At 46.6% G+C, this 24,096-nt stretch overlaps 1 protein-coding gene across 1 annotated transcript in view; it reads left to right on the forward strand.

Annotated features, from left to right (window-relative positions):
- Positions 1–24,096, forward strand: part of PPM1H (protein phosphatase, Mg2+/Mn2+ dependent 1H) — a 331,573-nt gene that overhangs the window by 98,882 nt on the left and 208,595 nt on the right. The window contains exon 2 of the mRNA XM_055127374.1: positions 21,429–21,594. Within this exon, the coding sequence (XP_054983349.1) occupies positions 21,429–21,594 (166 nt within the window). The remainder of the gene's footprint in view (positions 1–21,428; positions 21,595–24,096) is intronic.

The following is a 24,096-nucleotide window of genomic DNA, read 5'->3' on the forward strand; positions in this document are numbered from 1 at the left end:
ATTTTGAAGTATCTGCTAATATGTGTGTACATGTATCTTTTAATTCTGTTTTATTGGCCACAGGTTTTGTGAAGTTCCCATTTGAAAATGACTTATTTTGTTTTTATAGTTCACACAATACTGCTGTGAGATTTTTGTTTGTTTGTTTGTTCTCACAGTACTGTATCTGGGAAAGAAAGTAAACCCTATCCTTAGAAACCTAGTAGCTACCAGAGCCAGAGCAATAAGTAGTGCGGTTCGTAGGGCACTCGCCTTGTACACAGCTGACCTGGGTTTGATCCTTGGCATATCTGTGGTCCCCTGAACACCACCAGATGGAATCCCTGCGTGCAGAGCCAGGAGTAAGCCCTGAGCACCACAGGCGTAGCTCCCACCCCCCCCAAACCCAAACAAAAAAAGAACTGTAGTAGCTTTCAGTACGTTGCTTTTTTATCCTCTTACGGTCAACAGCATTTAATGACTGTGTGCAAGACAGTCTCAAACAATATCTTTATGCTTTACTTACCGTGCAACCTCCAAACTTCGGGTTGGCTTTATTTTTATTTGAATGGAGCCTAACTGTGGTCTGGCATGGGACTTGCTCTAGCCTCTGACGGGCCTGAACTTCCTTACTGAAATGTGGAAGTTGGGCTTTGGTGATAGAAATGGTGTGTCCAGAGGGGCCTGAAAAAAATTTCCAAGTAATAATGAAAGGTGCTTTTTTTTTTTGCCTTTACTGCGTTAAAATTTTATTTATCCATAACCAACAGGAAAAATTAATCGAGAAGAGACATAGATGTTTATGTGGCAAAATTGATCGATCAGTGGAACAACATCATATCTTCTTTTGATCTTTAAAGCTTCTTCTTTCTTATTTTATTTCATCATCATCATCATTATTATTATTATTGTTGTTGTTGTTGTTGTTGTTGTTGTTGTTGCTTTTTGGGTTACACCTGGTGATGCACAGTGTTAATCACACACTCAGGGATTACTCCTGGTGGTGCTCGGGGGGGCCATGTGGGATGCTGGGAATCGAATCCGGGTCAGCCACGTGCAAGGCAAATGCCCTACCTGCTGTACTATAACTCCAGCCCCAGAACTTATTTCTTAATCTTCAGATATTTAAAGTGATAAAAAGGACAGAAGGGAACAATGCCCCCCAAATGCTAGTAGCAAAATTATCCAAAATTAATAATCCTAATGACAGCAAGATGCATTGGTAACCCTGCCTCACTGCTTACTCCTTAAAAATGTCAAAATCATCCCTGACTTGGGAAATTACACAAAATTTAGCAATGGGCTGGCCACAAATTAGCAGTGGTTTGGCTCCAGATCAAGCTACAGTTTGCTGACCACTAGTTGAGTGAGTTTGCTTTGTAGTTTTTGATACCATGAGTTTCCTTTCCATTGAGCTAAAACTAATTTCATGGAAGCCCAGACAGAGGGGGGCAGAAGCCCTTGTCTTGCAAAACTTAGGTGGCGGTTTCGATCCTCGGTATTTCCCCGGGCATGGAGCTTGTTGTTGGATGCTGTACTCTTTGGTCCCCCAGAACCACAACTCTTGGTGCAAACTCTCATGCACCAAGGCCAGGTGTATGTGAGCACTGCAAGTCAAAAGGTGTGTGAGCATGGCAGCCAGCATCCAGCACAAGGATAAGGGCCACCTTGAGTCTCGCTGGAGCCCTGGTGCATTCATGCCCAAGCACAGCAACGAGTCATGTGATTCCCCACTGAGGGGTGAGTCCTGCAGTCTGATGTGTGGAAGCCCTTCCCCGCTCTAGGTCCTTGCAACTGTGCAGAGCTATTTTTTTAAATAAATGAAATAAATTCGAAGTCAAGGTCTTGCTCTTTAGAGTTCCCACCCTTAGACCTGTTTGGCCTCTCACCTGTCATGACCTTTGGCCTCTTGCCTGTCATGACCTTCCACAACAGTGAACCTCCCGGTGCAACATCCAGCCAGTGGAAATCAGTGTGTGTCATCTGCTGTCATTTGCTTTGCTCCTTTCTCGTGTGTTTGTGTGTTTGTGTGTGTGTGTGTGTGTGTGTGTGTGTGTGAGAGAGTCCCTAGGTTGCATTAAGGTTTCTCAATTTGCTTGCCACCTCTCACCCTTCCACTTTTCATCTCCGCAAAACATTTTATGGGTCATGCCTGCTTTGTCCTCAGGGCTGTCGTATAAGACTCCAGTTAATCTTTGCTTTGGGTCTACGGTCCTCACCACCCCGAACACGCCCGATCTCATCTAGTCTTTGCTTGTGTCATTTATCCTCACTCACCCACGGCCACGACTGTCATTTTCCTACTTGTGACACATTAGTTCCATGGACAGCCGTAAGTTCTCCCTCTTTAGGATGACGCTCCCCTTGAACTTGGTCATGCTGTTCTCACGTGGCGCCTTTACCCAGCCTGTCCCGGGTTATACCAAACCCCAGTGTTCCAGAGTTCTCTGTTCTCAGGCTGCTCCTGTCCGGACAGCCTTTCCTTGTCTTTTCCCAGACTGTTGATTTCCTCTTCATTCCAGAAGGCTGAGCTCAGATGCCAGTTCTTCTGGGACAACTTTCCCTGACACTTTTGCAGAACTGTCCCTTCCTCTGTGCTCTGTGCTCCGCCTCAGACGTGGCTTCCATCCAGGCAGACTAGTTCTGTGTGAGAACAGCACCCTGCCATGCGTGCCTCAGGCTAAAACTGGCTTCCTGGCTTCTTCCCGCTTCATTAAGCAATCAATATTTTTCTTTTCTTTTTTTTTTTTGCTCCTGGGTCACACCCGGCGATGCACAGGGGCTACTCCTGGCTCTGCACTCAGGAATTACTCCTGGCGGTGCTCAGGGAACCATATGGGATGCTGGGAATCAAACTGGGGTCAGCCAGGTGCAAGGCAAACCCCCTCCCTGCTGTGCTATTGCTCCAGCCCCGCATCATGATTTAAAGTCATGATTTCAGTCAGTGATCCCAAAGCTGTACGTACTACCTGGTTGACTCACGAAGTCCCAGTTTGAAGTTTGCAGAACTAAATGTCTTTAGGGCCTAATTAATATTTACTTCTTGTTGTTGTTGTTTGTTTGTTTTTGCTTTTTGGGTTACACCTGGCGATGCTCAGGGGTTTCTCCTGGCTTTTCACTCAGGGATCAATCCTGGCGGTGCTCAGGGGGACCATATGAGACACTGGGAATCAAACCCGGGTCGACCACGTGCAAGGCCAATGCCCTACCCGCTGTGCTATCGCTCCAGCCCCTACCCTAATATTTATTTCTTTGCTTGCCTGCTTTTTTTGTTTTTGCTTGGAGTGTGTGTGTTTTGGGTGAGGGGTGGGGATGGAATCTCAAGCACTATTCAGAAGGCCCAGGGGTCCTCCCAGCATCTTTTAGCCAGACATGCTGGTGGGTGAAGGCCAGGTTTGAGGATGCTTTGTCTCTGCAGGGCTCAACTTCCAGGACCACAGTGGGCGGTGCTCCGAGGCCTTCAGGTCTGCACCCGGGATGCTCAGGGGACCATGTATGTGGTTTTAGGGATTACCGTGTGTTTTCACCTCTGTACTGTCTCTCTGGCATCCAGGACCGGCCGTGTAAGTGGCTGAGGCAGGCACGGTGGGCTCAGGGGGCAGCCAGGGGTGACAGGGCCCGTCTCGTGCGGCTGCCTCCCCTCAGGCCCAGCTCATTGTTGTCACATATGAGTGTGACAGGTGCATATCCTGATGTATTGTTTTTAATAAAACTGGGAGAATTAAGAACCATTATTCTCATTTTTTTTTAGTAGTAGCAAGTAATTGGCCTTAAATGTACTTTGTGGACACAGATTTTAAAATATGAACGTGTCCAAGCTGAATATGGCCCTTCCAACCCCAGTTTGCGGCCCCTGATTCCAGCCAGAGCACCAGAATTTGTAGTGATGTAGTGATGGGAGAAGACCCGGGTGTATGTCTTTGTCCCTGTCGCTGTTCCTGGATGGGTGTCACTGGCCCACCCACGGTCCTGACCTAAGGGTCCCCTTGGTGCTTTCAGGGCTGGTCACTGTCTCCTCGCCCACCCTTCACGCCAACTCCTGGCCAGCCAGTGGTGACAGACAAACAAAGGAGGGAATCGGGGTGTGGGCACCAGGCTGGTTGGTGATCAGTGGCCGTTTACTCAAGCCTCACAGCGTTAGTGATGGAGAAATCATGGAGGGTTGGGAGAAGCAGTTACACACAGATGTGGTTGAACATTATCATAAACAATGAACAGATGTAAAGCCCTTCCTTCAGCCCTTCCTTCCTACAGGAGATCACTGTATCACTGTCATCCCATTGTTCATCGATTTGCTCGAGCAGGCGCCAGTAACGTCTCCATTCGTCCTAGCCCTGAGATTTTAGCAGCCTCTCTTTACTCGTCCTTCCCAACGAGGTTCTTTCAGGGTCAGGGGAATGAGACCCATCATTGTTACTTTTTTTTTCCTTTTTGGGTCACACCCGGCGTTGCACAGGGGTTACTCTTGGCTCTGGGAATTGAACCTGGGTCGGCCGCGTGCAAGGCAAACGCCTTACCCGCTGTGCTATTGCTCCAACCCCATTGTTACTGTTTTTTGGCATATCGAATACGCCACGGGAGCTTGCCAGGCTCTGCCGTGCGGGCAGGATACTCTCGGTAGCTTGCTGGGTTCTCCGAGAAGCAGAACTAGACTATAAGGGATCGCACATTTCCAGGATCTTTGTTTTATAGTCTCTGGATCTTGGCCGTTGATGGGGTTACATGGCACTAGGGTGGGGGAAGGTGAGGCAATTTGTGGTTGTGACTGCCTAGATACTGGAAAATGGGGGATCTGGGTGGAGAAGGCCCAGTCCTGATCCTAGCAGGCTTAGAGATCTCAGCCCTGGGTCCCACACACCTGGGTTCCTCTGCCGGTTCCTTCATGCGTGAGGCTCGTCTGAACGTGTGGAGAGGGGCCTTGAACATGGCTGTGGCTGGGTTCCAGAGGTCTTTGGCTCCCGGGGCTCTGCTCAGGGCGGGGAGGAAAACTCAACCCGCCCCGCTGGGGACATCTCACTCTACATCCCAGACTACAGTCCTCAGGCCATGGTAGTCTTTTCTGACCCCAGCAGAATCCTTATTCAGTTACTTCTTTTGGGGTCATGACAGAGTTTGTTCCATGACTGTGCTCTGAATTTATACTTTTCATGGTGCTTGGCCTGTCCCTTTTCTATGCCTGGGTAGCTTATGGCTTGCCTGGGTCCGTCCTTATCCCTAGGAGGGACTCCCATTTGGGGGGGTTAGGAACTAAGGGCAACTCAGGGTGAAGTCGAGTCAATATGATGGATGCCCAGGAGCAAATATTTGGAGTCAGTTAACTCCCAACTTACAAAAGCATAGTATGAACTGCCTTGTGTCTAGACCAAAAGGACGCTGCTCTAAAGTAAACTATGCTCGAAGGACATAAAGGAAAGAAAAGCAATATTTCTCTTACATATACAAACAATCCAGAGCCCTCAGAAAATTTCCCTTTACAAGCTACCATGTCTGATTTGGAGGATCACTGTCATCACTGTATCACTGTGATCGCATTGTTCATCCATTTGCTTGAGCGGGCACCAGTAACATCTCCATTTGTGAGACTTGTTGTTACTGTTTTTGGCATATTGAATACGCCACAGGGAGCTTGCCAGGCTCTGCCCTGCGGGCGGGATACTCTCGGTAGCTTGCCGGGCTCTCCGAGAGGGACAGAGGAATGAATCGCGTGCAAGGCAAATGCCCTACCTGCTGAGCTATTGCTCCAGCCCAATTTGATTTGGAGGATATAAATGATTAACAGATAGGGGAAGAAGAGCACAAAGGAGAGGTTAAAGATAAGCAGGGAGGATTGGAAGTGCCTGATGGAATTGGGTGTGCCTTGGGAGCAGTGTGCTGGAAGTAACTCAGTAAACCTAAGCTCCCTTTGGTGGGGGTCAGGGGGCGGGGGGGAGGACAAACCAATGTTTTTTCTTAAAATGCTGAGAACACTCCCAGTCCACCACTCCCAGCCGTGTGTGTCCTGCCTTCCCACCGCGATGTGTCTCCGTGCACTGGGAGTTAGTTCACCCTCCACACTGCAGGCAAATACCAGGGCACATTCCTTCTCCTCCGCCCTCTCTCCTCCCTGCTAGCATTCACTGTGAGCTGATGAGATGGCCTGATCTGCCCTCTCCCACCCAGAGGTGGAGGTGGCTGAAACCATCTGGGAGAGGCTGTTGTTTTTGATGGATGTTCTGGCGGGTTCTGCTCCTGGCTGTTATTACTAATGACGTGGGTTCTTAGAGTCCTGGTTCACCAGTATACCCAGAATGAGAGCTAGAAATTAAGTTGTCCTTCGGTTCCGGCTTATCTGGGAAGTACGTAGTGACTTCAGAGAATCACTCAAAACATTGCTTCCCGGGTTTCCTGGAAAAGCTAATGTATAATAACTGATAGCTTGTACTTGGTTTTCTATCAATGATTCACTCCCCTGCCAGACTTTTGCTGTTTCTTGATAAAATATGAATGTCATATCTCCCTTTAACAGATGACCTTTATGAATTCCTCTTTTCTGGCTGGTGAAATTACTGCCTGCCTTAGCAATAGAAATGCAGTGTTAACGTTTTAGCCGGAAGTGCTCGGGACTATTTTATTTAAAACGAGTGATATAATTGTTATACCAAGACCCTGTAAACACACACACTCACAAAAATAAACAATTGACACCCAGATTCTTTATATAGGATGTGTGTGTGTGTGTGTGTGAGAGAGAGAGAGAGAGAGATGTTGTTTTGTTTTTTTCCTTTTTGGTTCACACCCGGCGATGCACAGGGGTCACTCCTGGCTCTGCACTCAGGAATCACCCCTGGTGGTGCTCAGGGGACCCTATGGGATGCTGGGAATTGAACCTGGGTTGGCCGAGTGCAAGGCAAACGCCCTCCCCGTTGTGCTATCGCTCCAGCCCTGAGAGAGATGTTTTATTTAGCATTGTTTTTCTGTGACTCTGGGACCTGAGTCCCTGAGTCCAGAAACCCAGACATGGTGCCTGGGCGCAGCTTTGGTTGGAATCTGGAAGCCACACATCCATGACACGGTGGGTGATGTCCTGTGTGCTGAACACTCACGCGTGTGGTTGAGTCATGCAACTCCTGTGAGAAGTGACTTCAAGGCAGCAAGGGGCTTTCTTCAGAGTTCCTCGTCCGGCTCTGGGAGATGTCATGTTCTTTTCCTTGAAGGCTCTGGGTGCCGGGGGGTGGCCACATGGCCATGCTGCCTTGGGGTGCTGTGACAGAGGGGAGGGAGGGGGAAATTTGCCGCTGATTTACTTGCAGTGATGTTCCATAGGCCCAACAGAAGAGATAACCAGCTTTGCATTTGGCATTATTATCATTCTTCACTGTCACAGTCACTGTCCTCCTGTTGCTCATTGATTTGCTCGAGTGCGCACCAGTAACGTCTCCATGGTGAGACTTGTTGTGACTGTTTTTGACATATCAAATATGCCACGGGGAGCTTGCCAGGCTCTGCTGTGCGGGTGAGACACTCTCGGTAGCTTGCCGGGCTCTCCGAGATTGGCGGAGGAATCGAACTTAGGTCCGCTGCGTGCAAGGCAAACGCCCTACCCACTGTGCTATCACTCCAGTTCTATTATCATAATCATTATTATTAATAATAATAACTCATCTATAGTGAATGTTCACCGAGCACACCAGGCCTTGTTGAATATTTTTGCATGTAGAGCATTTAATTCTCACAACTATTCTCTGGAGAGTCTCACCATCCTCTTTCTAGAGGAACATGCCTCAAAGCACACGGCTAGAGATAGGTGCTTACTTTGCATGTGGCTACCTCAGTTCAATCCTTAAGGCCACATACAACCCCAAGTCCAGTCATGAGGGGATCCTGAGCACAGAACCATGAGTGAGGCTTGCACACAGCTGGGTGTGGTTCCCCACCCCCCCACGCCCCCCCCAAACACACATTGGAAACACCGGAGACCAAGTGCAGGCCAGTTGTCTCTGACCGTTGTTCCCAATCGCACCTTCTGTATTGGACTCGGTGCCTCATGGTGTAGGGAGGGATAGGGTGTTTGTAATTAATTACTTGACCCCCATCTAGAGTTTTTGCAAAATATGTGACAAGTGGGATTCCCTAAAATAAAAATAAAATTTTTTTAAGTCAGGGGGCTGGAGCAATAGCAGGTAGGGCATTTGCCTTGCATGCGGCTGACCTGGGTTTGATTCCCAGCATTCCATATGGTCCCCTGAGCATCACCAGGGGTAATTCCTGAGTGCAGAGCCAGGAGTAACCCCTGTGCATCGCCAGGTGTGACCCAAAAAGCAATAATAGTAATAATAATAAAATAAAATAAAATAAAAAGGTCAATTGTAACTGTCCTACATTTTGCAAGCAGTCTTTTGCAAAATCTCAAGTTGTCTGTGTCTGGCCTTTGTGACAAAGACTCAATCCTTAAGAATTCTTAGAAGTACCTACTTGTCTGGGTTTAGTGGTAAGGACTTGTTCTGTATGTGGTACTATCAGATGAGTATCCTTACAGTCACAGTTTTGAGCAGATGAGAATGCAGATAGCTTGATAATTTAACACTTGCAGTTCAGAACAAGACTTTCTGCTAGCATTCAGGTGGAGAGCTTTTTTTTTTTTTTTTTTTTTTTTTAATAAAATGTCTTTGGGGTTGGAGAGATAGCACAGCAGGGAGGGCATTTGCCTTGCACAGGGCCAACCCGGGTTCGATTCCCAGCATCCCATATGGTCCCCTGCGCACCGCCAGGAGTAACTCCTGAGTGCAGAGCCAGGAATAACCCCTGTGCATTGCCAGGTGTGACCCAAAAAAATTAAAATAAAATAAAATGTTTTCAGCAGAATGAAGGAGACGGGTTTTCCAAATGCATGATAGTAGTACACAGAAGAAGATGCTTGCTTTTTAAAAATAGATTCTATTGTTGCTGTGATCTCACAGTCACATTCACACCTGGTATCCAGGTCAGAGCTTCAAACCCGATCTGATCTTGATAGGAGATTTTAACCTGAAGTGTAAAAAACTAAAACACGCCAACAGGTGTGCACACTCTTGGGCCCTCCGGGCGGCTCTGTCTCACCACCCGCCTTCGGTGCTCTAAAACCGCTGTTTATGGGCTATATCGGGACGGCTGTTGGCCAAGGACAGGTGAAGGAAGGAAGAACTAGGACCAAGCTGGTTGCTGATTAGTTACCATTTATTCAATCTTCCATCTTTCTCATCTCCCGCACTCCCAGCTCCGGCCTCTCTCTGGATCTACCTCAGCATCTCTGGATACTCTTGTCTCTCTCCTCCCTCTTTCTCTCTCCCCCTTGACCCTAGGCTACACACAGCCAGGTAGCAAAATCATCATAAGAAAGCCCTTCCTGAGGGCCACCACGTTCAAAGGGCAATACTACCTAAGGGCATTCCAAAGCCCTTCCTGACTCTTAAGGTATTTTTCTCCTTTCCTTAGTCCAAACACTCATTAACATCTGAATACTAGTTATTTTCGTATGGACATAGCAAGAGATACATTGAGGCTTACAAGGCAGTTCTCCTGGGAACATCTTGCCACAGACTCAGACTACAGCACTCAGGCCAGATGAATCATTCCTAACCCTAGCAGAGTCCAAATCTAGTTATCACTGTTTGGATCATGACAGCATTTGTCCATGACCAAGCTCTTAACTTAGAGTTAAGCATTAGGCACTTTGGCCAGGCCCATCTCGATGCCAGAATAGCACACAACTCACCGCTTGCCCTGGGTCCGTCCCATCCCTCGTTGGGATCCTGCCTTTGGGGGGTGCTAGGAAGTAAGGGCAGCTGAGGCTTAGGTTGAGAGAACAGATGCCCAGGAGGAAAATATCATGTAGAGTCAAATGACTCCCAGGTTACCAAAGCGTAGCATTTGCTAAGTCTTCCTGTGTCCATACCAAAAAGGACATTGCTCTGAATAAACTTTGCAAAGGACTTTAGGAGAAGAGAAAAACAAGAAGCTACAAATAAGCAAAGAGGAATGGGAGCACTATAACCAGAGTAACCCAATAAACCTAAACTACCTGGAGCTATGTTATCCTACACTGAAGATTTAAAATCCTGTGTTTCCTCGTTTAAGAAGGGCCCGAAGGAGGATGTCTACATACTTTGGTTAAAAATGAAGGCAGATTGGTTGGCTCTTACAATCCATCAATGAATTTAACTTTGTCAAGTGTTCCTCATCAGGGAAAATGTGTTATGGTCCTCTAAGATAGCATCCTTCAACCTTTTTACACCTCCTGCAGACCAGCCTCAGTCCTGCATACCTCTTTACAGATGGGCAATCATAACCAATCCAGTAGCACTGTAGCACTGTCATCCCATTGCTCGTCCATTTGCTCGAGCGGGCACCAGTCACGTCTCCATGGTGAGGCTTGTTGTGACTGTTTTTGGCATATCGAATATGCCACAGGGAGCTTGCCAGGCTCTGCCTTGCAGACGGGATACTCTCGGTAGCTTGCCGGGTTCTCCGAGAGGGACGGAGGAATCGAACCCAGGCCGAGCTGTGTGCAAGGCAAATGCCCTACCCGCTGTGCTATCGCTCCAGTCCTAGCCAATGCAGTAGACCAGTGGTTTTCAGCCTCTCTGCACCTGCAGATGGTTCACTGATGAGTGGTTGAAGAACCACTTTTTGAAGAGATGAAAGAATTGGTTAGATGGCCCCAGAGATGAATACATGGTACCCCCCACTCTACAGCACCACAGGAGACATCCCCAAGCATCAGGTGAGGAGTAAGCCCTAGGTTGTAGCCACCAACCAAGCAAAAGGGGGTATGGCCGGCAGCTAAGTCATAGCGTCAAGAAGATGAATGTGTTCGTGGCACACAGTTCTCATCAGATAGGAGATGCTACTTCTGTTCCACATCTGGGACTCAACAGAGTTGGTTCCTGTCTGATTTCATTAATTTATTTATCAAACAACTGTAGCGTACCTGTTGTGTGTTACCTCCTTGGGGAGACAGTGCATGTCTTTGCCTACTAGGTTTTATTGCCTCTTTTAACCTCTGGGATGACGATTTCCCTCTTTGTAGGGAGAGGAAAATAATAATATCCAGGATATGATTTCTCATCCATCAGCATTTGTTTGTAGTGTAAGATCAAGCATCAGGGACGGGTATTGTTTGATAAAGCACACCCCTGATAGTTGTTGCTATGTATGTCAAGATCATTCTGAATTATTCTTAAGACAAGAAGGAGTGTTGTTACTGTGAGAACTGCTTACATTAAAAAAAATGATATTGAATCTGTTAACATACTGCTCCTCAGTTTGCACAGCTGTTTTTCTCAGTTTGCTCTTGGAGAGATGAAAGGTTCCATTTACAGTTTTTGTTTACATTTTGTAAATGAAGCATAGACCTTTAAAATATTTAAGTTACTTAAAAATAAACCATTTGTTCCTAGAGATTAAGTATTTTACTATTAAAAAAAAAAAGTAGCAGATGTGAGTGATAGTACTATGAGTATGGTACAAACCCAGGTTTGATCCCGGGCACCCCATATGGTTCCCCAAGTCCTTCAGAAATGATCCCAGAGTGCGGAGCCAGGAATAAGGCTTGAGCACCTCTCGATTGTGTATATGTTGATCAGATTTCATTTTTTCCCCCCTTTAGTTGTGGGGGTCAAATAACTGTGGCTGTCAGTACTATTTACAGGTGGTTCTCAGGGGGCACATGGGCTGTAGGTGTGTGTGTGTGTGTCTGTGTGTGTGTGTGTATGTGTGTTGGGTGACCCATGTGATGCCAGGGATTGAGCCCAGGGCCTCACACATGCAAGGCATGTGCTCTAGCACTTGAGCCACTCCCTGGCCACAAGGGCCAAGCATTTCACTTATTTTTTTTTTTTATTCATTTGGGGCCCACACCTGGGGGAGTTCAGGGGTTACCCCTGGCCCTGCACTCAGGGATCTCTCCTGACGGGGCTCAGGGGACCATAAAGAGTGCCAGAGATTAAACCCTGATCGGCTGCAGGCAAGGCAAGTACTGCAGATGGACTGTTGCTCCACCATTGGTGCAGCATTTGATTGATATTGATCGATTGATTGATTTTTTAAAAATTTTATTAGTGAATCACCATGAGGTACAGTTACAAACTTATGAACTTTCGTGTTTGCATTTCACTCATACAGTGATCGTTTACCCATCCTTCCACCAGTGTCCATTTTCCATAAATGGTCCCAGTATCCCTCCCACCACGCCCACCCCATCCCCCAACACCCCACCCTGCCTCTGCAGCAGGGCATTCCTCTTTGTTCTCTCTCCTTTTGGGTGTTGTAGCCTGCAATAGAGGTACTGAGTGGCCTTCATGTTCGGTCTATAGTCTACTTTCAGCTCGCATCTTCCAACCCGAATGGGTCCTCCCAACATCCTCTCCTTGGTGTTCCCTTCTCTATCTGAGCTGCCTTTTACCCCAGAATGTGAGGCCAGTTTCCGCCATGGAGCAGACCTCCTGGTCCTTATCTCTACTATTCTTGTGTGTTAGTTTCCCATTCTGTTACTTTATATTCCACAGATGAGGACAATCTTTCTATGTCTGTCTCTCTCTTTCTGACTCATTTCACTTAACATGATACTTTCCATGTTGATCCACTTATGTGCAAGTTTCATGACTTCATCTCTTCTAACAGCTGCATAGTATTCCATTGTGTAGATATACCAAAGTTTCTTTAACCATGATCTGTTTTGGGGCACTCGGGTTTTTTCCAGATTTTGGCTATTGTAAACAGTGCTGCAATGAACATACAAGTACAGACGTCATTTCTACTATACCTTTTTGCCTCTCCGAGATATATTCCCAGGAGTGGTATTGCTGGGTCAAATGGGAGCTCAACTTCTAATTTTTTGAGAATCGTCCATATTGTTTTCCAAAAGGGCTGAACCAGTCGGCATTCCCACCAGCAGTGAAGGAGAGTCCCTTTCTCCCCACATCTGTGGTGCAGCATTTTAAAGCCGGGCATTAATTGAGAAGATCTAGTCTTCCTACCAAAGCTATCTGTAGCGAGGAAATATAAATGATTTAAAATATGAGACCCTCTGTGGTAGGTTTGGGTCAAAGCCAGTAAATAACTTTATCTTCTTGATAATATACAACCTGGCTGACAGTGTTGGCACTGCTTCCCTTTTTTTTATAGGTTGACATTTTTTATTGGGGGGGTGGGGTGGAGATATCTCAGCATCCTTCCCAGGCTGTATTCAACCTGCAATGACAAAACCAAGCCGCAGTCTCCACGCAGGAGACTGTTGGTTGACAGATCCTGGCTGGATCTAGCTGGCTCTAATGAGTCACCACTGTCCAGCCCTCTGAACTCAATGCTGATAAGAATAGACACTCAGGAGGCAAAGAAGACGACCCAAGAGCCGAGGCAGATAGAGCCGGGAACTCAGAAGTGTCTTCACAGCTCGGCCTCATTTAGTTGTGTAACTTTGTGTGCCTCAGTCTCTCGGAGAGCCTGGCGAGCTACCAGGAGTATCCCGCCCGCACAGCAGAGCCTGGCAAGCTTTCCATGGCGTATTGGATATGCCAAAAACAGTAACAATAAGTCTCACAATGAGCGACGTTACTGGTGCCCACTCGAGCAAATGGATGAGCAACGGGATGACAGTGACAGTGACATTTATTTTTTTTTATTTTTTGGGGTCACACCCAGCGATGCTCAGGGGTCACTCCTGGCTGCGCTCAGGGATGCTGGGAATCGAACCTGGGTCGGCTGCGTGCAAGACAAATGCCCTACCCGCTGTGCTATCGCTCCAGCCCCCCAAGACAGTGACATTTTGTGAACCGCAGATCGCAGACCCTGGCTTTCTCAGGCCTCAGATCAGCTTCCCCGGGTTTCTTGCCGCCGTTGAGTCAGCCCTGGCACTGGGCGTCCACAGTGCTGAGGGAGCGGAGATGAAGCCCGTGAGGGACGGGGGATTCGTGATCTGTGCAGCGACGCCGGCTCTGTGACTGCTGGCAACCGGCAGTGACGGGTGAGTCAGCGTGACGTGTCCCTCCAGGAGAGTGGCGGTTCCCTCTCTCCCCCGTCCCAGAAAACAAACCATAACGCAGCGCAAGTGGAGGTGCCAGTGGCCAGAGCGGTGCCAAGTTTCAGGAGCAGCAGCTGGGCCCTTGCACGGCGAGCCGCGATGGCAGGGATTCTGGTCACGAACGGGCTGTCCCCGCCCACCGCACCTCCTCCTCCGTTTTCCCCAGGGAGACGCTGGGGTGGGAGATGGTGGGGGTGGGACGTGGCCGTCCAGTGCTCGCCAGCAAGCTGCTTGGGAAAACACGCTCGGGGTCTGAGGAGAGCAGACGGGATGTCGGGCCTCCTGCCTCAGTCGGCTGGGGGTCTCCGAGGAGAGACAGAAGACCAGCGGGTGCTGTATTCCCAGCGCCAGCTGCAAACCCTGGGGATCAGCCCCGGCTTCTCTGCAGAGAGCTGGACTGAACCGTGCTACCTGCTTCTCAGCAGACTTTTCCCGAAGCCAGAGCAGCAGCCAGAGAATCCCCGGTCCTCTCCGGGCCGGGCCAGAGCTGGCTCCATCCCCTCTTTCTGGTGACCTGCCATAAAGGCGACATATGCCCGGGAAGAGGTTGGGCTGAGAGTCGGGCAGGCCGCCTTCTGAGCCCCAGCTGCCCTGCTCCTGACTGGGGTGCTCTGCAAGGCCACCAGGACAGTACTTTTCAAACTCCATAAACAAGACTTTTTTTTTTTTTGCTTTTTGGGTCACACCTGGCGATGCACAGGGGTTACTCCTGGATCTGCACTCAGGAATTACTCCTGGCAGTGCTCGAGGGACCATATGGGATGCTGGGAATCAAACCCGGGTTGGCCGCGTGCAAGGCAAGCGCCTACCTGCTGTGCTATTGCTCCAGCCCCCAAGACTTTTTTTTTCCCTGCTTTGCTTATGGTCCACATCTGGCAAGGCTCAGGGCTTCCTCCTGACTCTCTGCACTTGGGGATCACTCCTGGTGGGCTTGGGGGATCGTGCATGGTGCCGGGGACTGAACCTGAGTCAGCCGCATGCAAGGGAACTGCCTTCCCCACTGTGCTATCTCTCCAGCCCTAAGAATAGTAAAAACAACAGAACAACAAAACACCCTATATAAGACCATATGTAGCACTGTAGCACTGTTGTCCTGTTGCTTATAGATTTGCTCGAGCGGGCACCAGTAACGTCTCTATTGTGAGCCTTGTTGTGACTGTTTTTGGCATATCGAATACACTACAGGGAGCTTGCCAGGCTCTGCCGTGCGGGCAAGATACTCTCGGTAGCTTGCTGGGCTCTCTGAGAGGGATGGAGGAATCGAACCCGTGTCGGCTGCATGCAAGACAAACACCTTACCCACTGTGCTATTACTTGAGTCCAAGACCATATGTAAAATAATTGAAAGTAGACATTCACGTATAAAAATAAACACAAGTGGACTTTAGATGCAAAAACTATTGATTTATACAGAAATTTTAAATTCGAGAAAAGACTGTGATGATTTTTTTTTCTTAAAATGTATATAAGTAATGGCAAATAGTAAACTAAATACTAATATTTCCGAACGGTTCTCCTTCCAGTCAAATGCTACTGGTCAGTTAAAGAGAAACTATAGATGTTTTTGCAATGCCAGTCTGCCCCCTTTATAAAAACTAGCTTGCATTTGTTCACTTGTAACAGCTGAATGGGACTTTATTCCATCACTGGGGAACTTGTGGAGGTCAGGATCTACTCCACTGGGGACCCCTCAGGATAGCCTCGGTACATGTGGGCAGAACTGGGGTCTGAACACATAGGCTTGTGCTGGCTGGACAAGTGCTTTAAGTCACTACGCCATCATTCAGGGACCTCTGGGAATGAATTTTTAATGTTTGCAAGTTTTTCAAGATGCTAATACCATTAAAACTATAAATTCAAAATCAGTGTTAATACCTCTACCAAATGCCAAAGCTCGGCAAGTGAGTCCTTGAAACACTCGTCTTTTTATTTATTTACTTATTTATTTTTTGCTTTTTGGGACACAACCAGCGATGCACAGGGGTTACTCCTGGCTCTGCACTCAGGAATTACCCCTGGCAGTGCTTGGGGGACCATATGGGATACTGGGAATCGAACTCAGGTCAGCCGCGTGCAAGGCAAATGCCCTACCCGCTGTGCTATCGCTCCATTCATCCTTAAGCTTTGCAGTATTCATACCTTCATTAGCTCTGTGTCCTATTAGCTTGTGAGCACATGCTTTGGCTTGCAGAGATCTCTGTGTGTGTGTGTGTGTGTGCGCGCGCTTGTGTTTACTTCTGTACTTTATTCATTTTGGATTTTAAAAGACCTTATTAACAGCTTAAGGTACACGGAGAACTGTGGCCCTTGTGTCCTTTTACATATTTGGCAGTGCAACAGAAAGCTATGTGTCGAAAGGAAAAGACAGAATTAACTGTCAGGAGACTGAGTTTCAGTTCAGCTTTTGCTGCTAAGTTGCCAAGAAATTTGAGACTCATGTATAGCCAATCCATGTTTAAGTTTCGTATGTTATGAAATAAAAGGCAAGGAACTAAAGGGGCTATGTGGTAAGCTAGAGTGTTTTCTAAACACGGATGTTTTTAAGCAAGAATTATATGGAGGTTGTGGTCACAGTTTTAACACTGAACATAACTTTTTTAAAGTAAGGTATTAGTTATGCTGAATTTTGTGTTAGGAACTTGTAAGTAAAATTTAGAATTTTTAATTTTTTGCTTTTGGGGTAACACCTGGTAATGCATAGGGGTTACTCCTGGCTCATGCACTCAGGAATTACTCCTGGAGGTGCTTGGGGGACCATATGGGATGCTGGGAATTGAACCCGGGTTGGCCGTGTGCAAGGCAAACGCCCTCCCCGCTGTGCTATCGCTCCCGCCCCAACATTTAGAATTTTTTGTTCTAAAACAGAATGAAGAAATCTCAGGCCTGCAACTGACAGACTGCAGACAGGCTGGCAGTCTGTCAGTTGTTACTGTTTGGGGTTGGAAAATGGGTGATGGAGCAGGTGAAACTATGCTATTTTTCCCCCAATTTACTCTGAGTGGGTATTTCAAAATAAGTTTCTGTTGTTGCTGCTATTTTGTTTTTGTGTCCACGCCCGACTCCGCTGAGGGCTTGATCAGAGCTCGCCCAGGGGTCACTCCTGGAGGTTCTCAGAAGACCGGATGTGGTGCCAGGGATGGAACCAGGGTTGGCCCTGTGCAAGACCAGAGCCTTATCTGCAATGATTGCTCATCGGGCCCAAGGTTTTAAAAGAATTTTCAATGATTTTAATCAATAGCCAATAAAAATATCGTAACTCAGCTATGGTGACAGTGTACAAGACTGACAGTGGGGTGTGCACCCCATTCGGAGTGGAATTCTTTTTCCTCTTGCCTTTAAAAACAGCACCTTTGGGTGGTGGAATATGTGCGCTGGTGAAGGGATGGGTGTTTGAGCATTGTATAACTGAGACTTAAACCCGAAAGCTTTGTAACTTTCCACATGGTGAATCAATAAAAGAATTAAAAAAAAAAAAAAACACCTTGGGGTCAGGGAGATAGTTCAGTGGTTAGAGTATGGGCCTTGCCTGCATCCAAGCTGGGTTAATCCCCAGTGCCATGTGGCCTCCTGAACACCACTGTGAACTTCAGAGGCCCTCAAACAGAGCCAGGTATAACCTGAGAGCCCCTGCCAAACACTGTTCCCCTGGGAGTCCCTGACCCACTTGGCTGGGAATCTCCAAGAGCAGCTTCTGAGCACCTTTTGGGAGACCAAAACAAAACAAAACAAAACAAAAGCAAAAAAATAAAGAAATAATCCAAAAATAAACAAAAACTCATCTTCCCTTATTATCAAGTTCTATACCCTCTACACTTTTTCTGTCAACTGCTGTGACACTGTTGAAGTTTGGGGAAAAAATCAAAACCAATGGCAAATGTAGGTCTTGTTTAATTATGTAATAAGAAAATAGAGCTGTAACTTCAGAACTTACTATTCAATTACCTGATTATAAAAAAAAAGGTAAGTAAACAATGTAGTGTGTTTGTCGGTCAGAAGCACTCCTATACTTCAAACATTTTAAGTATATTACAGAAGATCACTGTGGCATTCTATGAAATCATTAGATAACCATGTGTTCAAGCTAGAGCAGCCTGTAGCCATGTAACCTCATAACACAATGCAATGCTTATTATATGCCAGAAAAGAGGAAATATTAATTTTTTTAATTAGTGAGTCACCGTGAGGGTACAGTTACAGATTTACACATTTTCGTGCTTGTGTTTCCCTCACAATGTTCGAGAGCCCATCCCTCCACCAGTGTCCATTCTCCACCACCAGTGAACCCAGTATCTCTCCCACCCCTCAATCCCATCCCCCCCACCCCACCCCACCTCTGTGGCAGAGCATTCCATTTTGTTCTCTCTCTCCTTTTGGGTGTTGTGGTTTGCAATAGGAATATTGAGTAGCCATCATGTTCAGTCTCTAGTCTACTTTCAACATGTATCTCCCTTCCCGCTCGGGATCTCCAATCACATTTTACTTTACCCTTCTCTATCTGGGCTGCCTTATTAAAGATAATTTTAAAAGAGTGAAACTTCAAGCCATTCACTTCTCTGTGTAGAGTAAAAGAGGGTTTGACAGTAGTGAAATATGGTGCCTTGTTCCCTTGAATTCTGCAGTGTGCTACAAATTCCCTTTGACAAGATGAATGGCGGTTTTATGCTTTATGCCTTGGAGAAATTCAACAGAATTTTGTGAGCCAGCCCATCTGTCTTCATTAGACTGCCCAAAGATTGATTGGCTCATGCATTTTGACTCAAACGGAATGGTGGAGTTGATCTTATTTATCAGACACGTTCAAAGCTGGAATGAATTTAAATGTTTTGGTATGTGCTCAGATCATTCTATTTTAGAAAATATAGATTTTGTGTGTGGTGTGAGGACTGAACCAGGGACTCACCTGTGCAATGCAGGTTCTCTAAGCACACCCTCAGTCCTTGCTGTTGAGTTTTAAAAAATTACTTCAGGGCTGGAGAGATAGTACAGAAAGTAGAGAACTTGCCTTGCACGTGGCTGTCCTGGGTTTGATCTCTGACATCTCATATGGTCCCCGAGCACTTCCCCAAGTGATCTCTCAGCACAGAGCCAGAAGTAAGTCCTAAGCACCCCTGGGTGTGGCCCCCCCAACCCAGAAATAAATAAATAAATAAAAATTAAAATGAGTTTCCACATAGGTTCTTCTATCCTACATGTCTATCATTCATATTTGAGGGAGGATAAAATTATTCTTAGGCAAGCAGGAAATCAAGACATTTACTATATCTAATCCAGTCCTGCAATGAATACTAAAAGATCTCCCATGAAAATAAGACATCTAAAGCAATAATAACCAAACTAAGCACAGAAAAATGATGAACAATAGTTTGCCTGAATGTCCATGAACTCAACTCTTCCATCAAAAGGCATAGAGTGTCTGGGTGGATCAGGAATCAAAATCCATCTATTCACTACTTACCTCGAAACTCAAATTCACAGAATAAATAGAGGCTCAGAGTGAAAGGATGGGAAAAAATCTTATAAGCTAATGGTTGGTCAAAAAACTCTCTGGGACAGCCATGGATATATCAGTTGTTTGATATATCATTTTAGGTTGATATATCATTCAATCTAAAAGATACTGCTTATTGGTTAAGGGAACCGTAGACCAAGAAGTACTACATCCTATCAACATATATGCTCCAATTTTAGGAGCAAAGGAGTTAATAAAACCCCTGCTCACAGATATAAAGGAACACATTGCTAGAAACACAATAATATGGGAGACTTTAGCACTTCACCTTTGCCATAAACAAATCAACTAGACAGAGCAATGCAAGAATCATAAATGAGGAACCAGAAGAACTGGGATTAATGAATGGACAGGGCACTCTACCCTCAAAACACCAGATGCCCACTCTTGTCTAGTGCACACGGAACATTTCCCAGGATAGATCACATATTAGGACATAGCTCAAGCATACACAGATTTATGAATTTAGAAATCATACCAAGCAGCTAGTCTGATCATAATGCCCTGAAGGCAAAAATTAAACATTTTTTTAATTGGTGGAAAAAACACTTGAACACCTGAAAGTTGAAGAAAATGCTGCTGAATAAAATAACTTCTGGATCAAAGAGGAAATCAAAGAAGTAAAGAGATTCCTTGAAATTTAAGAGAATGAAGAAAGAAACTACTGTAATATATGGAAGTGTGGTAAGAGCTATCCTCAGGGGGAAATGCATAGCAGCACAGGTCAACATTAGGAAAGAAGAAAAGACTCAAATCAGTAGCTTAAACACATGTCTTACATATCTATAAAAGGAACAACAAGAGAATTTCAAAAGCAGAAGGAAGAAAAAAATAAAAACTAGAGAACAAGTATCTTGATTGGCATAGAAATCAGAAACATTAGAAAAAGTCAATGAAACAAGAATTTGGTCCTTTGAAAGAATGAAAACTGCAGTGAAAACTGGACTGGAGCGATAGCACAGCGGGTAGGGCGTTTGCCTTGCACACGGCCAACCCCGGTTCGATTCCTCCGTCCCTCTCAGAGAGCCCAGCAAGCTACCGAGAGGATCTTACCCACACGACAGAGTCTGGTAAGCTCCCCATGGCGGGAGCCAGGCTCTGCTGTGCAGGCAGGATCCTCTCGGTAGCTTGGTGGGTTCTCTGAGAAGGAGAATTGAACTGTAAGAGGTCGCGCGTCTTCAAATGCTGTGCTTGCTTCCGGGAGCTTTGTTTTATAGTCTATGGATCTTGGCCCTTGATGGGATTACACAGCGCCAGGGGAATTTGTGAGTGTGGCTGCCAAGCTACTGAAAAATGGGGGATCTGGGTGGAGGAGGCCTAGTCTTGATCTGAGCAGGCTTTGAGATTTCAGCCCTGGGCCCCACACACCTGAGTTCCTCTGCCGGTTTCTTCATGCATGAGACTCGTCGTAACGTGTAGAAAAGGGGCCTTGAGCATGGCTGTGGCTGGGTTCCAGAGGTCTTTGGCTGCAGGGGCTCTGCTCGGGGTGGGGAGGGAAACTCAACCCGCTCCCCCACCTCCGAGGTGCCCTGATGAAGACAGCCAGGCATGGGGGCAGGAGACTCTTTTTTAAATATACATTAAATTAATTAATGGAAAATTATCGTTGTTTTGGGGCCACAGCTAGCAATGCTCAGGAGTTATTCCTGGCTGCACTCAGGGATCACTCCCGGTGGCAGAGAATCATACGGGATGCTGGGGATTGAACCTTGGTTCACATGCCTTACCTACTGTGCTATCTCTCCAGCCCCAATAAAAATGTCTACCTAGAATCATGAAATACTAAGACCAAGAGGTTCTTTGCAGTAAGTTGCACCTTCGTTCGTCTTGGTAGATGCTTGATGCTCAGCCCCACGCTCCCTGAAATCAGCCACTCACTGACGGGCTCTCCTGCTTCGTCTGCAGGGTGATCAATGCCGGGAAGAGTACACACAATGAAGACCAAGCCAGCTGTGAGGTGCTCACTGTGAAGAAGAAGGCAGGGGGCATCACCTCAACCCCGAACAGAAACTCTTCTAAGAGACGGTCCTCGCTTCCCAACGGAGAGGGCCTGCAACTGAAGGAGAACTCGGTAAGCCCCTGGGTCCCCTCTGGTTCTCAGGATGGGAAGGCCTAGGACACTGCCCTCCTAGGCCCACGGTGGAGGAGAGGAGAGCAGAGTCCCCACAGTGGGTGGGCTGCAGGGCTGTCTTCATAGTGTCACTACTCATAGTAGATAGTGACACGTGTATGAAGAGCTGGAGTTTTCTTTTTTTTTTTTTTGCACCAAATCAGCCACCACCTTTTACTATGGGCTATCAAATCATGTAATAACCAAGCAAGCAATCCCATACCAGATTTTACAAAGGTAATTAATAATAACAAAAATTATAAGAACAAAGATTTATCAAAATAAAATGAGTCTTTATACATGGAAAAATGTGAGTATGGCTCTCAGCTCTGTAATCTGGAGTTTTCTTAACACTTAAAAATTCCTACAGGACGGGCTGGAGCTATGATAGCACAGCAGGTAGGGCGTTTGCCTTGCACGCAGCTAACCCGGGTTCGATTCCCAGCATCCCATATGGTCCCCCAAGCACCGCCAGGAGGAATTCCTGAGTGCAGAGCCAGGAGTGACCCCTGTGCATTGTCGGGTGTGACCGAAGAAGCAAACAAAAATCAAAGCAAAAACAAAATTCCTACAGTACAGATAGGCTTAGTTGCAATGATGAATGTATATATAATATTGTGGGTTTATTAAATATTACTGTTCAGGCTGGGGGCTATACCCAGCAATGCTCAGAGGCTACTCCTGACTCAATGTTTAGGGCTCTCTCCTGTGGGTGCTTGGAGATCATGTGGTAGCAGGGATAAAACCGGGCTTCTCACATGCCAAGTGTTTGCTCCAGCCTTTTGAGCCACCTCCCTGGTCCCTTGGGTGCTTTGCAAAAAAGCCTCTCGAGGGTTCTTATGAGGGTCATAGTTTCTGAAACTCATGAGAAGTGGAACTAACTCAAGGCTTTGGCTTATCGTCTTGCTGTGTATGACTTTGCCCCTTTCTTCTTATGCTGTTTATTAGAATTGTCCCACTGGGGCCAAGTGTAACACTAGCAAGCTTCCAAATTAATATTTGTTTCCATTGGCCTGCAGGCCTTGGCATCCCATGGGTGGGTCTGTAAACCAGATGTCATATAACAAACCACAAAGCATTGCTCCTCGTTTCAGTCACTGTAGGGGGAAAAAAAAAGTGATATCCGCAGAAAGTTCTGAAGAAACAATCAGAAAAGGGCAGGGAGGGGCTGGAACAATAGCATAGCAGGTAGGGCATTTGCCTTGCACGCGGCCGACCTGGGTTCAATCCCCAGCATCCCATATGGTCCCCTGAGCACTGCCAGGAGTCACTCCTGAGTGCAGAGCAGGAGTAACCCCTGTGCATTGCCAGGTGTGACCCAAAAAAAGAAAAAAAAAGAAAAAGAAAAGAAATGGGCAGGGGAATAATTGACATAGATTGTTGGTTCTATAGAAATGAGACACTAAAATAGGATGACCGAAACGTGACTATTGACGGGGAGTGGGGAGGCAGTGTTTGGGCCACAGTCAGTTTTGATGAGGGCTACGCATGATTCTGTACTCAGGGTCCATTCCTGGTGATGCTCAGGGGACCACACATGGTACTGGGGAAGAACCAGGACCAGCTGCCTTTGGATTCAGGGCCTTAACTTCTGTACTATCTCATGAGCTTGTGACATTTTATTTTACTTTATTTTATTTTATTTTATTTTATCTTATTTTTTCTTTTTGGGTCACACCCAGTGATGCACAGGGGTTACTCCTGGCTCTGCACTCAGGAATCACTCCTGGCGGTGCTCAGGGGACCCTATGGGATGCTGGGAATCGAACCTGGCTCGGCCAAGTGCAAGGCAAACAAACGCTCTGCTATCGCTCCAGCCCCCGTGACTATATATTCTTTTTTTAATTATTTTTTAAAAAAGTTTTGGGGAGGTACTGTATATTCTTGGGTCTACCTTTGTATGTAGTTTTTATAGGATTATGAAAGATCTAGAAATTTCCTCACATTCTAGCATAAAATGTTTCATTCATGTGTCCCAAGGGTTAGGAGTTGCTTTATTTCTTAATCTCTGTCCAGTTTCAAGTTAGAAAATCCTTTCACTTGGGTCAGAGAAGGAGCCCAAAGGACGAGAGCATATGTGTGGCAGGTGGAAGCCCCCTGGTTGGATCTGAAAATCACATGCTCAGCCCCAGCACAACTGGGTGGAACCCTGCTGGCCCTTGACTCATCAGCACTGACCCTGATGGTCACCTGGACCTAAGCGGCACTCATTGAGGGACCTGCAGGTTTAGCTGTGGATGGTTTCTGGGTCTCTGATCATTGCTGGAGGTGCCCCACCAAAATGAAAAGAAAATTGCTCACCAGTAGTTTTCTTTTTTTTTTTAATTTATTTTATTGAATCATTATGTGGAAAGTTACAAAGTTCTCAGGCTTATGTCTCAGTTATACAATGCTCAAACACCCATCCCTTCACCAGTGCCCATATTCCACCACCAAAAAACCCCAGTATACCTCCCACCCCCC

Source organism: Sorex araneus, chromosome 2, assembly GCF_027595985.1.
Source record: "Sorex araneus isolate mSorAra2 chromosome 2, mSorAra2.pri, whole genome shotgun sequence".
NCBI classification, from domain to species: Eukaryota; Metazoa; Chordata; class Mammalia; order Eulipotyphla; family Soricidae; genus Sorex; species Sorex araneus.